Source organism: Sturnira hondurensis, unplaced genomic scaffold (assembly GCF_014824575.4).
Source record: "Sturnira hondurensis isolate 20B ecotype Veracruz unplaced genomic scaffold, ASM1482457v3 Scaffold0007208, whole genome shotgun sequence".
In the NCBI taxonomy this organism is placed as follows: domain Eukaryota; kingdom Metazoa; phylum Chordata; class Mammalia; order Chiroptera; family Phyllostomidae; genus Sturnira; species Sturnira hondurensis.
This window is the reverse complement of record NW_028079839.1, coordinates 2,945,982-2,963,383: the sequence shown is the minus strand read 5'-3', so window position 1 is coordinate 2,963,383 and position 17,402 is coordinate 2,945,982. Positions and strand designations below refer to the sequence as shown.

The following is a 17,402-nucleotide window of genomic DNA, read 5'->3' as shown; positions in this document are numbered from 1 at the left end:
CAGTACTTTCCCCTCTTTTTTGAGTGACTGACATCACTGCAAAAACGTCCACAGGGCGTCCAGCGTGAAACACTGAGCAGAGCATCTCTGCGCATCCGACCCCAGTGGGCCTCCCAGAACACGGGACAGGAGAGGCCCCGTCTGAAGAGAGGGCTGTGTGGAGGGGCTGTGGGCTGTGCCCCAGGGACACTGACTGACATGGTGTAAATCCCATGAAGGTAGAAGGGAACCCCGGCACTGGCACTCCTCACCGCTGTGAGCCTTGGGTTGCTGCCTCCGAGGTAAGAGGTCATGGGGTGAAGGGCCTCAGCAGTGGGTAACCCAGAAGCCAACACTGTTCGGGTTGGAATGGAAGTTTTTGTTGTCGGTTAGGCTCAGCACGCTGACCATGGAGATCTGAGCTGGGTGAGCTGTGTGCATGCCTTGACGAACGTCTGAAACCGGGCCTGAATTTCACAGATGTCCACTGGGGATGTGGGGAACAGGCTGGGAAACTACACCGGGAGGGAAGGTTCCTCGAAGTCAGCCCCCGCCACACTGACACAGTGCTCGGAGCCCGTCCAGAGCGGGGAGAAAGCTGACGTCCAGGGACGTGCTGCGAGGGCGGGGCTAGTGACGGAGGAAGCTGAGCAGACGGTGGTCCGCTGCCCTGCTCTCCTGGTTTTCAGAACAGCTTGCAAGCTATGGGACGTGGGACCTACCGGACGTGGGACCATGGTGGGGGACCACCCGCTGGCAGCAGGCCGCCTCAAGGGGTCACCTTTGCTTCTGCCCCTGCAGGGGGAACTGAGCCCGCCCCGTGAAGGGGTGTACCGGGCCCTTGGCTTTGGCGGCCACAGCAGCGGGGGGGTGGGGGTGCTGGGAGAAAGTCACTGAGCTGCAGCTGCGTGGAAAACGCGGCCAAGAGGAAGGAGCGGTGTGACTAGGAGCAGGCCGCCGGGCCCTCCGACAACCTGGGCTCCGGCTTGCACGCTGACACCCGAAAGTATCTGATTCCCGGAGATGCAGTGCTCCCCTCAGACACACTTCCATTTTTATGTACACTGCATTCCTCCTGCTCAACAGCTCTGTAAACTTAATTACACACTTAATTAATCTTTGGTGCTCCACATCCCACATTCTGAAACCCCCGCATCCTTCTGTGTCCAACAAGCAGGCGGCTCGCTGACCTTGAAGCTTTTGTGCAGCTCCAAGGCCCGGGACCTGAGCAGACTCACAGCGACACCCGCGACGGGGGCATGGCCCAGATGGAGGGGGGCCTGGGGGTCACGCACTGTGCCAGTGAACCCCAGGAACACGCCCTCAGAGTGAGGCCTGTTCCATGTGGTTGAAGGAGATGGTGGGAGTTGGGGCACCTCTTCGCTGCGGGGCTTGTAAGAACAGACCTGACGTCATTCAAACTCTCGGAGTCAAGGAGGTTAGTTTCCATGATCCCTGGACTCACTCTGGATCTGTGATTCGATGAAGTAAAAGCCTAATTCTTGTCTGTATTTCCCCGGCAAGCACCCAAAAGAACAGACTCAAGTATGACTTTGAAATGGAAATCAGAGTTAACCGGGAAAATCCCAATGAACTGAAGAATAATCAAGATAAAACTGCCACCCCAGTTATTCACATTCACGGTGCAGCGGGGCACTGGCTTTCCCGTCAAGTAGCAACAGCTGCCGGCACCAACCGGGGCTGCCGGTTCTTTTCAGAAGGCGGTGGGCAGAGATCATGCCGCGAACAGGAGGCTGAGACATCAAAGGCCCCAGCCGCCGCCGCTACCGGACTGCGCCCCCCACAGGGATTCCTGCAGGCTTGCCACTGACCCTCGCCTGGACGGCGAGGCAGCCCCGTGGCTGAAAACATGACTGTGCTGTGGGCCCTGCCTGCCCCTCTGCACCGCCGGCCCCCAGACCACACGGCCCAGCGTGGCCACTCGCAGCTGTGAGTTCCGTACTCGCCAAAGACACAACACATGGAATTCGTTAAAAAGGGGCCAGGAGGGAATGAAAAGCTTTTTTTAATGAAGGAACCCACTGAGGCCGAGACTCAGAGAGTTATCATCCGGGGCCCTTGGTGAGCTGGGAGAGGTGGGTTTCAGGGCAGGTCTACGGGAACGATCCAAGGCCAAGGCCAAGGGCAGTTATTCTGAAGGAAGATGCCTGCTCTTTCCCACAGCAGTGGACACCAGCCGGCACACTCCTGGGGAGATGGACGCCTGGGGTCAGAGCGTTTCTCTAAGGAAACGCCCGCACAGGGGCGGAGGGGCAGGAGCCGCCCCTCTCTGGGGACGTGCCTTTGAAATTCCGATAATGGTTTGACGCAGTTGAATCTTGAGTAAAACGGCAGGCTCTTCTTCTGGACCTACGGGTCCCCTCCCCACACCGACCACAAGCGACAATGCATATTTCACCAACACAGCCTATCAGCAGCCTGACTCTGAAAGACAGAGCCACCCCGAAACACGAGAGGCACGTCCTGTGCTCAAAGCCCTGAAGTTCTGTAAAATCGAAAAACCTTAACGCGTCTCCCCAACAACAGGTTTGCATGTCTGGTATAAAAGTGAGGCCACTGTAGCCCTCACCGATGTGACTAATAAGCCGAGACAACTGGATTGGTGGCGGACATGTAAAACGGCAGCCAGCTGGCCTGGGACCCGTAAGGGACCTGCCCCCCACTGCATACTCACCGAGGCCCCCTGCCAGGAATGGAGGGCAGGCCCCGTGGCTCCAGAAGATCAGCTGGTAAAGGACAAGAGTTGCACCGAGGACAGAAAGCAGTTAGAAAAGAAAGAGCCAGTCTGGAGACCTGAGCTAGGAACCGAGAGACGCAGAGGATGCTGGGGATGAGAGGGGGGAATTTATAAGTCACTGCAACCAGCCCTGGGGGCCAAAAGTGCAGAGACCAGGCTGTGTCACCTGTACCCACAAAAAAATGGCACGGAGACACAGAAACGGGCGATGGGGAAGCTGCGGATCTGGAAGGACGGCCATGTGACAATGTGACACGCCACACAGGAGGTGGAGACGGGCGGCAAGCAGACCTAAGTAGAGGAACCCCAACAGAAAGGAGACGGATCTTCGCCAGTTCACAGGGGCAGATCAACACCGCGGAGGGAACTTCCATCCAGTGCGGTTCTCCTGCCTTCACTTTAAAAGCCTTTGCTGTGCCCCACCCACTGGTCTGCAAAGGTACAAGCAGATGATGGTCCTACAAAGGGCCAGAGGTTACTGCCCGAGACACTTGAGGAGCTGCCGCCGAGGCCTGACACGGGTCGTGTGGGTCTGTGACGTCACACGCGTGCCTCTGTTCACACACCCTGGCAAGGTGCGCCGAGGGAGAAGTGCAGAACCCGTGCACGGGTCTGGTTTTCTGGGGAGACTCCCCTGAAACGAGGCTGACTTCTCTCTGAAGTCACCGCTGCAGAGAGAGAGTGGAGAGAGGGGGCGGGTACGCTGGGACCGTCATCGGCCCCGTGTCCCTTATGGACAAACCCGAGACCCCGTGAATGGGAGACGATGGGGCACTTTTGCGGAAGTCGGTTGTCAGCCGTTTGAAAGCCCCAGTGAAACAGGAAAGGGAAGGGGCAGGTCGGAAACCAGACTGTCCCTCCAGGCTCCATTCCAATGACCCCTGACCCGATTTTGACCCGAAGACAGCTTAGATGAATGACAGATGACATGGCCTTCTGAAGGCCTTCCATCTTCATTTCCTGGGCTAGTAACATTTACTTATTTATTTACGCACACACACACACACACACACACTTCCCCCTCTTTTCCTGATCCTTTCATTTCATAGCATTTTTTCCCTAAGGTTCTTCCTTGTAGCTCGATTTATATGAAATTCAAGAAGTCAGTCCTGGCTGGTGTGGCTCGGTGGATTGAGCGCGGGCCTGCGAACCACACGATCGCGGTTTGATTCCCAGTCAGGGCACATGCCTGGGTTGCAAGCCAGTTCCCGGCAGGGGACACACCAGAGGCAACCATACATTGAAGTTTCTCTCTCTCTCCTTCCTTTACCTTCTAGGGATAAATAAACAAAATCTTTTTTAAAAAAAGGAGTCAGATGCCAGGAAAAAGCACTTGAAATTCCAGTTCTCGCTCTGGGGAGCTGGCAGCGAGACCGGACCGCGATCCGGTGCCGGGCAGTGCAGACGGGTCACGCGTTCCAGCAAGGATGTCCGGGGACTGGCCGGAATGCCACAAGTTACAAATGTATTTTGAACCAGGCACCTCCATTTTTTAGAACGGATGCCAGGAAAACATTAACAGAAAGCCCAGCTCTACCCATGCGTATGTTCACTGCACATCGATTCGCAGTAGTGAAAATCGCAAACAGTCTAAATGCCCAACCACGGGGATGAGTAAGAGAAGATTAGCCAGGCGTTTTACGAATTGTTGTGCCAGCATTAAAACCATGGCTAGTTACCACATTGTAATCAAGGAAACTGTCTGCGATATACGGTCAAACAGGAAGAACGAGAAAATTTGGACAATGTTTACAACATTACAATTACATGTGCACAAAGGCAGATAGTGGACCAGAGCGACAAACACAGCTGTTCTTTGACAACAGACTCTTTACTTGGACAGGCAAATAAACGAAAGGCAATCTTCCTCACCGATGGGAAGAGCGTGAGGGAGGGAGGGAGGAAGGAATTTAGGAAGGCAAGAAGGGAAGGCAGGCTTTATGGGTTTGATTTTATTTACTTCCCACAACTGCCTTTGGAGTGCATTCGATTTTTGTACCCATTTCAGAGCTCTGAATCAGAGACTTAAAGATGCGTCAGCAACTTGCTCAAAACCCAGGCAGTCCCAGGCTAGCCCGGGAATCACAGCCCACCCGACTTCTGTGTCTAACTCAACTCCAACTCTCAGAGTGGAAGTGCTTCTAGCTTCACACCTTGGATTTGTGTTCCAGGAAATGCCAAAACTGTCCTTCGTGGTTACCGCGTGAGTACCGTAAGGCAGCAACGAAGAGGGACCGGCGAACGCCTACAGAGTGCACCCGGCTGCCTTCCACTGGCAAGGACACGGCCGCGAAGGGAAGCCTGCCCCAAACGTCAGGTCCCACTGAAGTCACGCTCCCTCAATTGATACGGTTCTGTTTTCCTTTCAAAATAGGAATTTTCTCAAAATTCTTCAGACGTTTATGTAAAATAAGCATTCATTCCCTTGAATTACAGTTTTGTTTAAACAGAGGCTACTCTGGGTGCAGCGGGTGCCCTGTCGTTTGGACCCGAGCCTTGGCCCCTGCAGAGCGCCATGGCCAGACGCCCTGCCCACAGGGAAGAACGCCTCTGCACCTCTGAGCACACGTGCGTGTGGGCCCACACCCACTCGTGAGCACTAAACCCCCTGCTGATTTGCGCAGGGGTCCAGGCAAGGGGTTTTGTCACTTCTGAGGCACAGATCACTCAGACCTGTCCTTCCTGTCCATACAGCGTGTTTGAGCCCCGACACACCTCCTCTGAGGAACTCCCACGGTCCCGTCGCACGGGTGGAAGGTCGAGGCGGACGTTTAGGAGAACAAAGCCAAGCTTGCAGAGTTTATGGCAACATAAGCTGGCAAGAAACGGCCAATCTGAGAGAACCCAGCAACATCTGGCCGAAAGCTCTGTGAGCGCGCACACACCGACCAAGGCCAGAAAGAGACCCGACACCCAGGGTACCGCGTGAGAGTAAACGTGGGCAAAGGAAAGTAAAAACAAGCACTGAGACAAGTGTTTCCAAAGATGAGAGCAAAAGAGGGCAGGCTCCCTGCATGGACAGGCCTGGGGTCCTTCTCTCGTGAGCCGTGGGGGGGTATTACCTTCTCCACGTCCAACCAACGCCGTTTACCCCAGAACCACCTGTAAGCCTTCTTCAAGGACTTTAGGCTTGTCGCCCCGCCCCGCCCCAGCCCCCGTCCCCGTCCCTGTCCCTACCATCTGGAAGCTCCGGGTGGAGTGGAATTCACATTGCATCATGTCGAAGAAGATGGGAATGGTGGCCTTGCGCAGCTCCGTCTCGGGAATTAGGGTCATCTCCAACATCGGGCCGACCATTTCCGGAATGAACTTTATCTTGTGCTGACCTTAAATAAAGAAATGCGTTATTCAGAAATTTTTTAAAGGAGGATTCTAGAACAGGCTTCCATGGACAAAACAACACAGACGACTGTGATGCAGAACACTGGGGTGTGGGACTGGGCATCGTTTCTCCTCTGTGGGCCTCTCGGACGTGCCCAGTGCGCAGTGCCCAGCCTTAGTCAACGACGTGGATCGTGCTCTCGCTGTCGTGAGAGAAGCTACTGCAATGTCCATGCAGGATCACGTCCGCCATCACGACTTCTTGGGTATGGACAGAAGGTAAACACAGTCTCACAGTCTGATCACGCAGGCCAAGGACAGTGAGGGGGACCCTGCCTTGGACAGAGCGAGGCTGGGACAGTGAACAGAGTTGACAGTGGGGGAGTTAGGGTGGATGGTCTCTTGGGTCCTCTCCTGCTCTAGCATTGTATAAGGAGGAAGTTTCCATTTTCTAGAACATTTGGAAAGACTCCAATCTCAGACACCAAAGCACGGGCCGCAGGACGTGGACCTGTGAAAGCAGACACGACTCCGCCTTCTTTGGCTGCTGCTGTTTGATTGGAAAATGCGTATTTAAGTAACTACTTTATGCATCGTAACTCACTCATCTTATCCAGGCACGACTAAGGAATTCACAACAAGGTTTCTCCAAAGTTGTTATTAAATAAATACTCTTGCCCTTATGAATAAGAATGATCGTAACATTAGCTGACATTTAAAACTAAGCACTTCGGGCCAGCCGAGCAGAGAATGTCTCATTGAATTCTCATGAAAACCTTGGGAGATGGCAACCACACCTCTCTTTTAAACAGACCTGATGTCAATCAACTTTATTTATTTTTTGGCAAAACAAAGCAGCTGGCACCAAATTTCCCTGTGGCCCTGCCGCCCCACGGCATGGCCTCCGGTTGTTGGCACCCTCCCGGAGTGTGGGCGCTTCTCCCAGCCCCCTGCGCAGTGCGGGACACGGGCGATGGCCCAGGCCGGCACACTGGTCAGTGGCGATGGACAGGCAGATGAGGACGCCGTGGGCCTGACTTGGAAGCGTCGGCCCTGGCCCTCATCCCCCGCCTGCTTGTCACAGGTCTTCCAGGCCCCATACCCTTCGATGAGATGCTCCCCTGAGCACCGGCCGTGATGCGGGTGAGCTGACAGAGAACTTGGAATGAGCCGGACGACGTCGGAGGGAAAGCCAGGGAGGAAGCCACTGCCGTCCCACTTCACTGCCCCGAAAACCCGTTTCTGAAAAAAGGGGAGTGGACTTGGTCTAGGCGGCCTCGATCTGCCTCCGAGGAGGGTCTTCGGGAGAAAACAGTCTTCGAGATTCCCACCTCTTGTCTTTTGTGTCAACTATCTTGACTTGTTTTCATCCCACGCCATTATAATTTATATCATTTCCTTTCCAGCTGTGCTGGAACAATGAGCAAGAATTCAACGCTTAAGTGAATTATCTGTGACATTTTGTTATTAACACCAGCAATTTATCCAGAGTTAATCAACCTTAGTAATATTTTTAGACAATCAGGAAGTAGAACGGGTAGTCTAAAGAATTTAGTTTTCTTTATAACTCAGTGAATACAGACTTCAGTGAGAACCATTAAATAGACTTGGGCTTTTATAAACAACTACACTTAACAAAATACATAATCCTCACATCAGCCTAAATTAACGCATGCCAACATTTGTGCTGTGCGGATCCACTCACAGAATGAAACCTTCCATAGGAACCTGAATATAATTAAGATTTCAGATTCATCTCTTACTAACTAATCACTATTTTGATTAAGGCCGCACGGATGGGACTCTCGTCACTTCCCCAGGCGCCCCATGTGCTGAGAGGCCTGTCACAGCTGCACAGCAGTCACTTATGAAGGCCATCATCTCCGGTCTCGTCGGTGACACCCCTCTTGTATTATGCCTGGAAACGTCAGAGCCGCTGTTTCAGGGAACAGTCGACGGTGACAGTGAGTGGCTCATCAGCCACAACCTGAGTGTCACAGAGAGAGCTCTGCGGTCAGGCGGCTCCTGCAGCTCCCAGTGGGGGAGGGGACACAGAGGTGGCAACGAGTGGTGGCTGACTGGGGGAAGGAAAACCAAGTCACAGAGCCGGGCGCCTCATCTTCGGTAACAACCCTTGTGGGGAACGCAGGAGACACTGGCGGGGGGGGGGGGGGGCACACCCCCAGGGATTTAACCTTCTAGGAGGCGGGGTCTTCAAGGTGAGCAAGGGCGGGGTGATGTCCCCTAGTGGTCTCATCTTTTTGGGTTCTTTTGGACCTTTGATCGTGGACTTCTCCTGGGGCACATCCGGCTCCAGTTTAACAGTGACCTCAGGTTTGAAGACATCAGTGAGGATCCAGGTGGCGCTGGTGATGGGGACTTCAAGGAAAAAAGGTGCATTTTCCTTTCACACGGAGATAAAGGAAGAACAAGCTGATCATCAGGTCACAATGAGGACAGTCCACCTTCCATCAGAGTGGCAGTCTTCAACCCCCTCCCAAATTCCTCAACCCCAGACTAGAGACCTGACTCCTGTCACAGAGTGTGGGGCTGTGTGTGGCCTCCTGTGGGGACCAAGTACACTCTCTGGGGGAAGCCAGGGTCTCCCCGCCCCCACCCAGCAGCCTTCCAGGGCTGGGTGGGGGGTGGCGACCTGCTCACAGTCCTGAGTGTCCAGACACCCGACGTTAAACCCAGTCTGATTCCAGGGCACTCGGAACAAAGATGCCACTGCCCAGTCCAACTGGTTGGGCCTCGTTGTACGGGGGGTTTAATGAAAAGCCCACAGTTTGTCCCATCCCCAGAAATACCCCCGGAAGGAATCCTGCCTGAAAAGTGTCACTGACAGAACTGTCAAAGGCCTGGCTGGGACCACATTGTTCCGGCCCAGCCGTGGCCACAGGAGCAGTGCGTTGCTCGTAATAAACCAAACGGAAATCCGGGCCGCCAAAGCCGCAGGGCAGCACTGCCCCTGGGGGCTGCGCTTTGATTAATGACAAGAGCCGGCACGTAGGCACCCACCTCTGCCCCGTGTTTTTGGAGAGGCTGCCTCTGATTTTCCCTTTCTGACCCCTCATCTGACAGGCTGGGAGCAAAGAAAACCATGCTGCTCTGTCCTGGGGGGCGCCTGCCTCGCGGTGAGCAAATCAGAGCTGGCCCCCGCTGTGGGGACGCAGAGGGGCGGCTGAGACAGCACCCACATGTCACTGGACGGTCCCAGGAAGACACGGTCTCGTGGAGCCTTCAGCTCCGGGCCTGACTGTACCACAGGTGGCGGACGGTAAGACGGTAAGTACATCTGACTTCTATTTTTATTTTCTTGGCAGAGTTCGTTAGCTCACCTTGTCAATGCCTTTCCAAAGCTGTGCCATTTTTTTTTTTTTAAAGCTGTGTAGAAAACAGGACGTGCCCACCTTGGGGGACTGATGTGCTGTCACGGGTTTCTGGGTGGTGGCCTCCGCAATGACACTCCCGGCAGACGCAACGTCTGAGACTCACAGCGGCAAGCCGGGCTGCCTGAGGCGACCCAAGCAGCTGTTCTTAGCCATGCTGGGGGCTGCTGCGGGGCTGCTGCGGGCAGATCCCAAACAACTGAATTCTTTTACCAGCCGGAAGCCCGGTCATATTGCTCGATGGTTGCTATTCCCTGCTGTTACCAAGTCCCTGCCCCGATTCAGTGACCTCGGTCATGGTTTACACTTGACCCCTTGGCCACTGCTGAGGCCAGAGCTGATGGTCCCAGCCGGAAAGCTGCAAAATGCAGATATTATGTGTGAGCCACAGCATTCACATCAGCAACCGACAGGATGATGACGGGGTGTCTGCTCCCTCCACTGCATCCTTGATGAAGCGAATCAACAGTCTTCATCACTTGACTCCGCCCATTTGAGGCACAATGACAGATAACAACTCCGCCCACCTGGACAGATAAGGTCAAGAGGACCAACCACTCCCAAAAGGCTTTGAAGATGTGGTTGACACCAGAGGGTGCATCCCCGGAAGGCCCAGCCTTCACGAGGCCGGGAAGTGGCACCGCTGTGCAGCTCAGGTGGCCCTGGGCTCCTCTCCCCTTTCTCCCTCACTGTCATGGACATGGACGAGAGGAAATGGGAGCAGTTTTAAAGAGGGGATCCAGCTCAGGGACTCCAGAGATGACCTTGAAAATACTTAAAAAAAAAAAAAAAGAACAATGAAAAGGCAGGAGGCCCCACCCATCAGGTCTGTGGGTCCAGCGGAGCTTTGGAGGTCCCCACCAAGTCAGACAGTGACCCTTCGGTGGAGGGGCTGCGCAGAGGCCAGGTGGGCCTGGGGAGCCAGGACAGGCTGAGTTGGGGCAGCAGCTGTTCATCAAGTGACAAGACCCATTTTGATATGTTATAGTCACTCTAAATTTACTGTGACATGTTACCTGCAGCTAGAGATATTTTAATTTCTTCCTTTCTGGTGTGGATGTCTTTATTTCTTTTTCTTGTCTTATTTCTCTGGCTCAAACTTCTAGCACTACATTGAATACGGAGTGGTGAGAGTGGGCATCCTTGTCTCGTTCCCGATGTTAAAGAAAAAGCCTTTTGCTTTTCAACACTGAGTGTGGTATTACTGTGAACTTGTCCTATGGGCTTTAGTACGTTCAGGTAAAATCCTTCTCCACCTCCTTTGTTGAGAATTTTTGATCATGAAAGGGTGCTGGATTTTGTCAAATGCTTTTTCTGCTTCTGTTGAAAGTCATGATTTTTAGCGTTCACTCTGTTGGGGCAGGGCGTTACTTTTATCTGAGTATGCTGAGCTACCCTTGCACCCCAGGGCTGACTGCCAGTTGACAACACAGTACGATCCTCTCCTGGGCTGTCGAGTTCAGTCTGCCAGGATTTTGTTGAGGAACTCTGCATCTGCATTCATCCGAGATCGTGGCCTCTAATTTTATTTTCTCACAGTGTTTTTGATTGGCTTTGGTATTAGGGTAACGCTGGCCTCATAAAATGAATTTGGGAGTGTCTGCACCTCTTCAATTTCTTTGGGAGAATCTGAGAAGGACTGGAGTTAATTAATTCTTTAAAGGTTGGGTCGAACTCAGCAGTGAAGGCATCAAGACTTGGCTTTCTCTTGGGAAGCTTTTGAAAGCTGATTCAGTCCCCTCACTCATAGTCAGTCTGTTCAGATTGTCTAATTCTGCGTGATTCAGTCATGGCAGGTTGTATGTTTCTAGGAGTTTATCCATTTCTTCTAGGTTACCAAATTTGTTGACACGTTATTGTTCGTAGTTTCTTATCAGATGCGTTCTTATTTTTATGGTATTAGTTGTAATCTCTCTTTTCACTTCTGATTTTATTTCAGTCTTTTCTCCTTTTTAAAATAAATTAGCTGAACGATTGTCAATTTTATTCATCTTTTCAAAAAACCAACTCTTAGTTTTGTTGAATTTTTCTATATTTCTATTATATTTGTTTTAGCTGTAATCTTCATTATTTCCTTCCTTCTGCTAACTTTAAGCTCAGTTTGTTCTTCCTAGTTGCTTGAAGTGTACAGTTAGGTTGTTTCTGAGATCTTTCTTCACGGGTAAAGGCAACAATACAGATGCAAAGGACCGAACACACGTAAAACAGAACATTCCACCACTGGCAGCAGAAGACACATTCTTTTTTCTCAAGTAGGTGAGGAACATTCTCCAAAAAGATCAAATATTAAGTTATAAAACAAGTCTACACCAATTGAAAGAGATTAAAACCACACCCAGGATCTTTCCTGGCTCTACTGAAATAAAATTAGACATCAGTAACTGATGAACATTGAGAAAATTCACAAACAGTGGAATTAAAAACACACCCTTGAGCCATCAATGGGTCAATGAAGAAACCAAAAGGGAAACGAGAAAAAGCCGTGAGACCAAAGAAAATGAGAACGCCGCGCACCACGCGCTTGCCTGGTGCGGCCAGAGCGGTGCTGAGAGGGAGCGGACAGCGGCGATCGCCTGCGTCAATCTCCACTTTGTACACACCTGTTGCCATAACCATGAGCACGGTGCATGGCCACCGCCTGGTGGTGCTGTCCCTGAGCCCAGGGTGGGGCTCTGAGTAGGTGAGTACACCCTTTGGAAGGCAGCGTCTGTGGAAGTGGTGACGGTTCACGCAGTGGGAGGGCCCGACACATGGGCGAGGGGGGCACGTGAGCCATGCACGTGAGCCATGCCCCAGAGCAAGGAGCTCCACGGCCGAGCTGTGCCCACCGGTCACCAGACAGCGGTGCCCCGCCGCTTCCTCAATTTGTCCTACCTAATGGTCTTCTTCCTTTTGCTCGGTCTCCTTCCTCTTACTGGAGACAATTACGGCAAAGAATACCACATTTTCTCCAAAGAACAGAAGCGATTAAAATTGTTGGGTGCCCCACACCGACACGCAGGGTCACGTCACCATGCTCGCAGAGTCCCGAAGTCCCCATGACGGCCGGAGATCGCGGCTACTCACCGAGGTTGTACCACATGTCTCTGATTTCGAAGCCAATCTGCCTCCTCATGTCTCCGTACCTGACAACCAGGGACAGGAAAAACGCTGAGTCACTCTGGCGGGCACCGGAAAACCCGATGTGGGTCAGCTTTCGGTGCAACCGTGGGCGTCCATCATGGCGACAGACAACCAAAGGGAGGGGAGGGAGGGGAGCCCCGGCGGGGAAGCTCGCTCACCCATCACCGCAGACCACACAGCGCCCTCCGGCTGTGCGGTGCGGGGCGGACATGGGGAGTAATGAGGGCATGCAACTTCAGTCCCTACTCGCTAGCGGAAGGGAACCTGGCTGCGTGGCCTAAGAGGGAGTTCATTTTCCGTGCACGGAGTTAGCATCCACGCACCGCGGACACCTCCAACACCCTGCACCCCGCACCCTGTTCCCAGCGAGTGGTGTCCCTGGTGGACATCATGCCCTGGTGTCTTCAGTCAGAACAGGAAAGCCCTCCACCAAGCACGTCCTACTCTTCATCACCGTCAGTGCGAGGACGGGCTTCACACACGAGATGCCAACAAACATCTCCCCCACTTTGTTGTTTATCGGGGAAAACAAACACTCATTTTCCTCCCAGTGGGTCAGCAAACGAGGTGTGTGTTTTCAGAGTAAACAGAATTTGATGCTTCAGAAGATAAACCTTTATTAGTTTGTGAGCAATTTAACTTTTCCCTTTATTGCCCAAGGAAAAGCCTGATTACATTAAACATAATAACTTGTGAAATTATTGTACAGAATTATGGCCTTGAAGCTGTGTCAGGGGGTCTGCCCTGCTCCCCAGCTCGTCGGCTGGTGTGGCAATGTCATCTGAGAACAGAGCACTGAGCGCGCCGTGGCCCTGAAGTCGGATTGTGGCCGGCGCGTCCAAACCACAGCCTGCAGCCGCCTCGTCGGAAGAGCCTGGGTGCCCGGAACCCGTCTGCCCACTGCGGCCAGAGAGGGGACCGGCGGCGTGACCATTTCCACCAGGGACACAAACCCCACCTCTCCGGCAGATCCCTCAAGGGGGTGGACCTCGGTGGCAGCAGCCATCGCCCAGAGGGAGACACTGACAGGGAGCCGCAGCCCCTCCCTAGAGGGCCAGGCAGGTCCCCAGAGGAAGACATCAACTTGCAGCCGAGCCCGACAACCAGGGAGCGAGGCTACAGGAGAACGTGGCTAGGGAGAGCCGGGCAGTCCATGCAGGGGACTGCATCCATCGCCTTCGCCACAGTGGGGACAGGCTTGTCACCAGCAGCAAGGGGACTCCGAGTCTGTGGGCGATATCAGAGCGCCCTTCAATGTCTAGGGGGCACCCCAATCACCCAAATGCGTGTGACCTGAGCAGGGTGAAGTAGTGTGTCCTAAGGCCTGTGGAACCATTTTGTCTGAATCCCATTTCACTCCTGAGCAAATGACACAGGGGCCCCGCCGATGCTGCAGCAGCACGGGACTGGCTACGTGTCACCCGGGGGGGTGGCAGTCCCCGGCCTGTGCCAGGGTCAGAGGACAGAGGAGGTGAAGCTGCGCTCATAGCCAGGGGTTGGCTTTCCTCTGGGGACCGGTGAGTGAGGTCCTCGCTGCCTCGGGACACCATCACTTCTGGGGGATGACGTCTGGTGAGGAGGACGGCAGCATGGGGGGCCCGGGAGTAAAACACCCCAGCCCCGGCCGCCACGTGTTCAGGAGGCCAGAGGCCCTGAGGGGTCCCGTCACGGGGGCCAGCCTGTCCTTGATGGACTAGCATGAGCTTTAACTACTCTTCTCACAGCCAAGCAATTCCCGGGGCAGTGGCCCTGGAAGGAAGAGCCGCTGAGGCCGGGCTGAGCCCCTCTGTGTCTGCGCCTTGCTGGCCCCGACTCGACCCCTCTCTCAGCCCGATGACGACCCTCCACTCAGAGGGAGCCCCAGCTCAGGAAGACCCGGTGCAGGAGCCCCCGCCGTGGTGGGTTTAATGGCTGCAGTTCACGCCACGCAGGAGCCGCCTGAGAGGTGCCTGCCTCCCTCTGCACAGTCCTCTCCACTGATGGGGAAGGGGGCGGGGTGTCACAACATCTAACACTGTTCAGGGGGCGTCACTGTCTTGTAAGTGGAAAGTGAGGTCCCTCCTGGTGTTTGGGACGACGGCTGGCCTCCGTGACCGTGAGGCGGTAAACTTCTGCTGCTCTCAGCCCCTTGGTCTGCACGGATCGTCACAGATGGCGGATGGCTCTGGGAAGCCAGCACAGGGGCCCGCAAACGTGTGGGCCTGGCCCGGTCAGGGCTGACACGCCCGGTCTGAAAAATGCCAGCTCAGGAGCGAAACAGAATGCGAAGGCCCAGGACCAAGACTGGAGGGGCAATGGCCCTGCGGGGTGCAAGACCCCGACAAGGGAACAGAGGGGGGAACACTCAAGGGCAGCTCTGGGAGCAGAGCAGGGGTGGGGTCCTGGGGCGCACAGACAGGCAGGGGTGGACGGAGAGGTGGGACATGGGGACAGGCATGGAGGGAGAGGGGACCGGGGCGGGACCCCAGATGGGACCCATCGGAATAATCCTCAGACACAAGGTGTGGCGGGCCCCACGCCTCGCAGAGTCGCATCACGCCCAGTGCGCACCGCTTCGCGGACACACGCAGGGCACCGAGTTCTTCCAGCAGGAAGTGGGCGCCAGGCCGCGGTCCAGCCCATCTCCCTGGGTCCTGCCCCTCCTATCCACTTGAACGTGCAAGAGGCTGGAAACACAGCCCCCCTCTCTCCCTGAACAGAGTCTGGTCTCGAGGGCAGACGCCTTGTCCACAGTCACGAGCCGCAGGCCCCACGTGAGCACGTGTGGCGTCCTGCGTCCCAGACTCACCCAGCTGGCTGCTCGTCAGAGCCCACCCCTCACACCTGGCTCTGCCTGCCTGAGCCCTGACAGTGTCCAGGGCTGGGGGTGGGGACGAGGCGCTGGGAGGAAGACATCAAGGCCCAGGTTAGCATTCTGTCACCATGCCTGAGGGTTGAGTTAGTTCAATTTTCTTATTACCATTTTTGGTTCCTAGGGGTTATTTATTCTGTGGTTCATCGGCAAATCTTGCGTTCAGTTCAGGTTTGACCTAAGCAGCTCTCAGTGCCCGTGGCTCCTTCTGCTATGACAGTATCCCCATCAGCTTCGGGGGAGGTCTCTGGGAGGAGCACCCTAATCACGCTCCAGCCTCGGTCATCAGGAGGACAAATGGCTTAACAAGAGGGAACGAACAGGCAGATCTGCCGATGCTGGAATTTTCTGTTCTCCGAGCCATGTTGCTGTCACCTTGACAGATGTGAGCAGCTGCCAGGGGGTGCATCGGGGAGGGGCTCCCACAGGGCTCCCTTCACGTGGGTGGGGACCACCAGAGGCCACTAAATGGGCCTTCCCTCCAGAAGAACAGGAGCACGTGAGTTACGCTCTGTGGTGCTCTGAGTCTGCACACGGCTGTTTGCTCAGACCGTGGGGCCATTCCCCGTACCGCCGGACCTCACGTCCTGCCCCCCAGGCCACACCACTCACGTCAGCAGCCCAGAGCAACTCTTTAACACCCTGCAGAGCGGACCAGGCACCCCGGGGCCCACTGTCCCCTTGTGGGACGGGCTGCTTATTGACTGTTGGCTCTGGTGAGCCGGCCTGGTGAGCTCCTCAGCCTGAAGTCCCCGCCGCCAGGACCCCTCCAGAGGGCAAGAGGCCTTCTGGTCTCCCAGGCTGAGTCCTGCAAGCCTGCGTCCAGGCTGCCAAGGAGCCGGTTAGCACTGAGGCTCCCCCTCCAGACTGTGAACTTCGTCTCCCTGGTCCCTGGCCCGGGACCTTGGCCTAGCTGAGTGCAGAACAGGGGCGCACTCTCTCTTTACCATCACAGTTAAAAAAAATCAAAACCTATCTGGACACTGGGTGTGCGTCTAGAAAATTCGAGCATATGGGTGAGGTGTCTTCAACTATTTCTCACGCAGGTTTTGCTACTTGTGCACACCGGCCACCAAGTGTTGACGCTGTGGCCAGAAGCACGAAGGACACAGGGATCGGAAACAATGAAGCTCCTAGCAGACAACACGGGCAGTGAGCTTTCTGACGTCACTCTCAGGATATTTTGGGGGATCTGGCTCAAAAGGCAATGGCGACAAAGCAGAAACAAACGAGAGGGGCTCTGTCAGCTCAAGCTGCTTCTGCACAGTGAGGGGAACCAACAACAAAATACACAGGTAACGTACCAAATGGGAGAAAATATTTAAAAATCATGTATCTGACACAGGGCTAATATCCAAAATACATAAAGAGCTCATACAGCTCGATAACAACAACAACAACAAAAAACCCAATTAAACAAACGGCCAGAGGACCTGTAGAGACTTTCCCCACAGAACGCACAGAGACGCCGACGGGCACACGGGAAGGTGCTCGGCGTCACTAACCACGGGGAAGGCACATCAGAGCTGCCGGGAGACTCCACCTCCTCACGTGGGTCAGGATGCCTGTTACCAAAAGGACAAGAAACACCCAGTGCTGGTGAGGATGTGCAGAGAAGGGGGTCCTCGTGGGGCGCCCATTAGCGCAGCTGCTGTGGACACAGTGCGGAGATTCCCCAGAAAAATCAAACACAGGATCCTAAATGGCCCAGCAATTCCACTTCTGGAATTCATCTGAAGAAAGTGGACACACTAATGCAAAAACAGAAAGCAGACACGTGTACCCCTAAGGCGGCTGCAGCCTTGTTTGAGTCGCCAAGATCTGAGGGCACCCAGGTGCCCGCCGGGAAGGAATGATAATGGAGGCGAGTGCACTCGGGGTGGGGCAAGAGTCAGCTGGCGGTCGTGAGAACATGAGACACAGGGTTTATTCCCGTGTTACTGTTTACTCATCACTGCACCGCATTCCCCAACGACTG

The 17,402-nt window shown here is 54.6% G+C and overlaps 1 protein-coding gene across 2 annotated transcripts in view; it reads right to left on the bottom strand.

Annotated features, from left to right (window-relative positions):
• DOCK1 (dedicator of cytokinesis 1) overlaps nucleotides 1-17,402 on the bottom strand; it is a 377,799-nt gene that overhangs the window by 53,348 nt on the left and 307,049 nt on the right. For both annotated transcript variants that reach the window (XM_037051192.1, XM_037051193.1), the window contains exons 32-33: nucleotides 12,517-12,575; nucleotides 5,915-6,063 (exon numbers count right to left, since the gene is read on the bottom strand). In XM_037051192.1, the coding sequence (XP_036907087.1) occupies nucleotides 5,915-6,063; nucleotides 12,517-12,575 (208 nt within the window). The remainder of the gene's footprint in view (nucleotides 1-5,914; nucleotides 6,064-12,516; nucleotides 12,576-17,402) is intronic.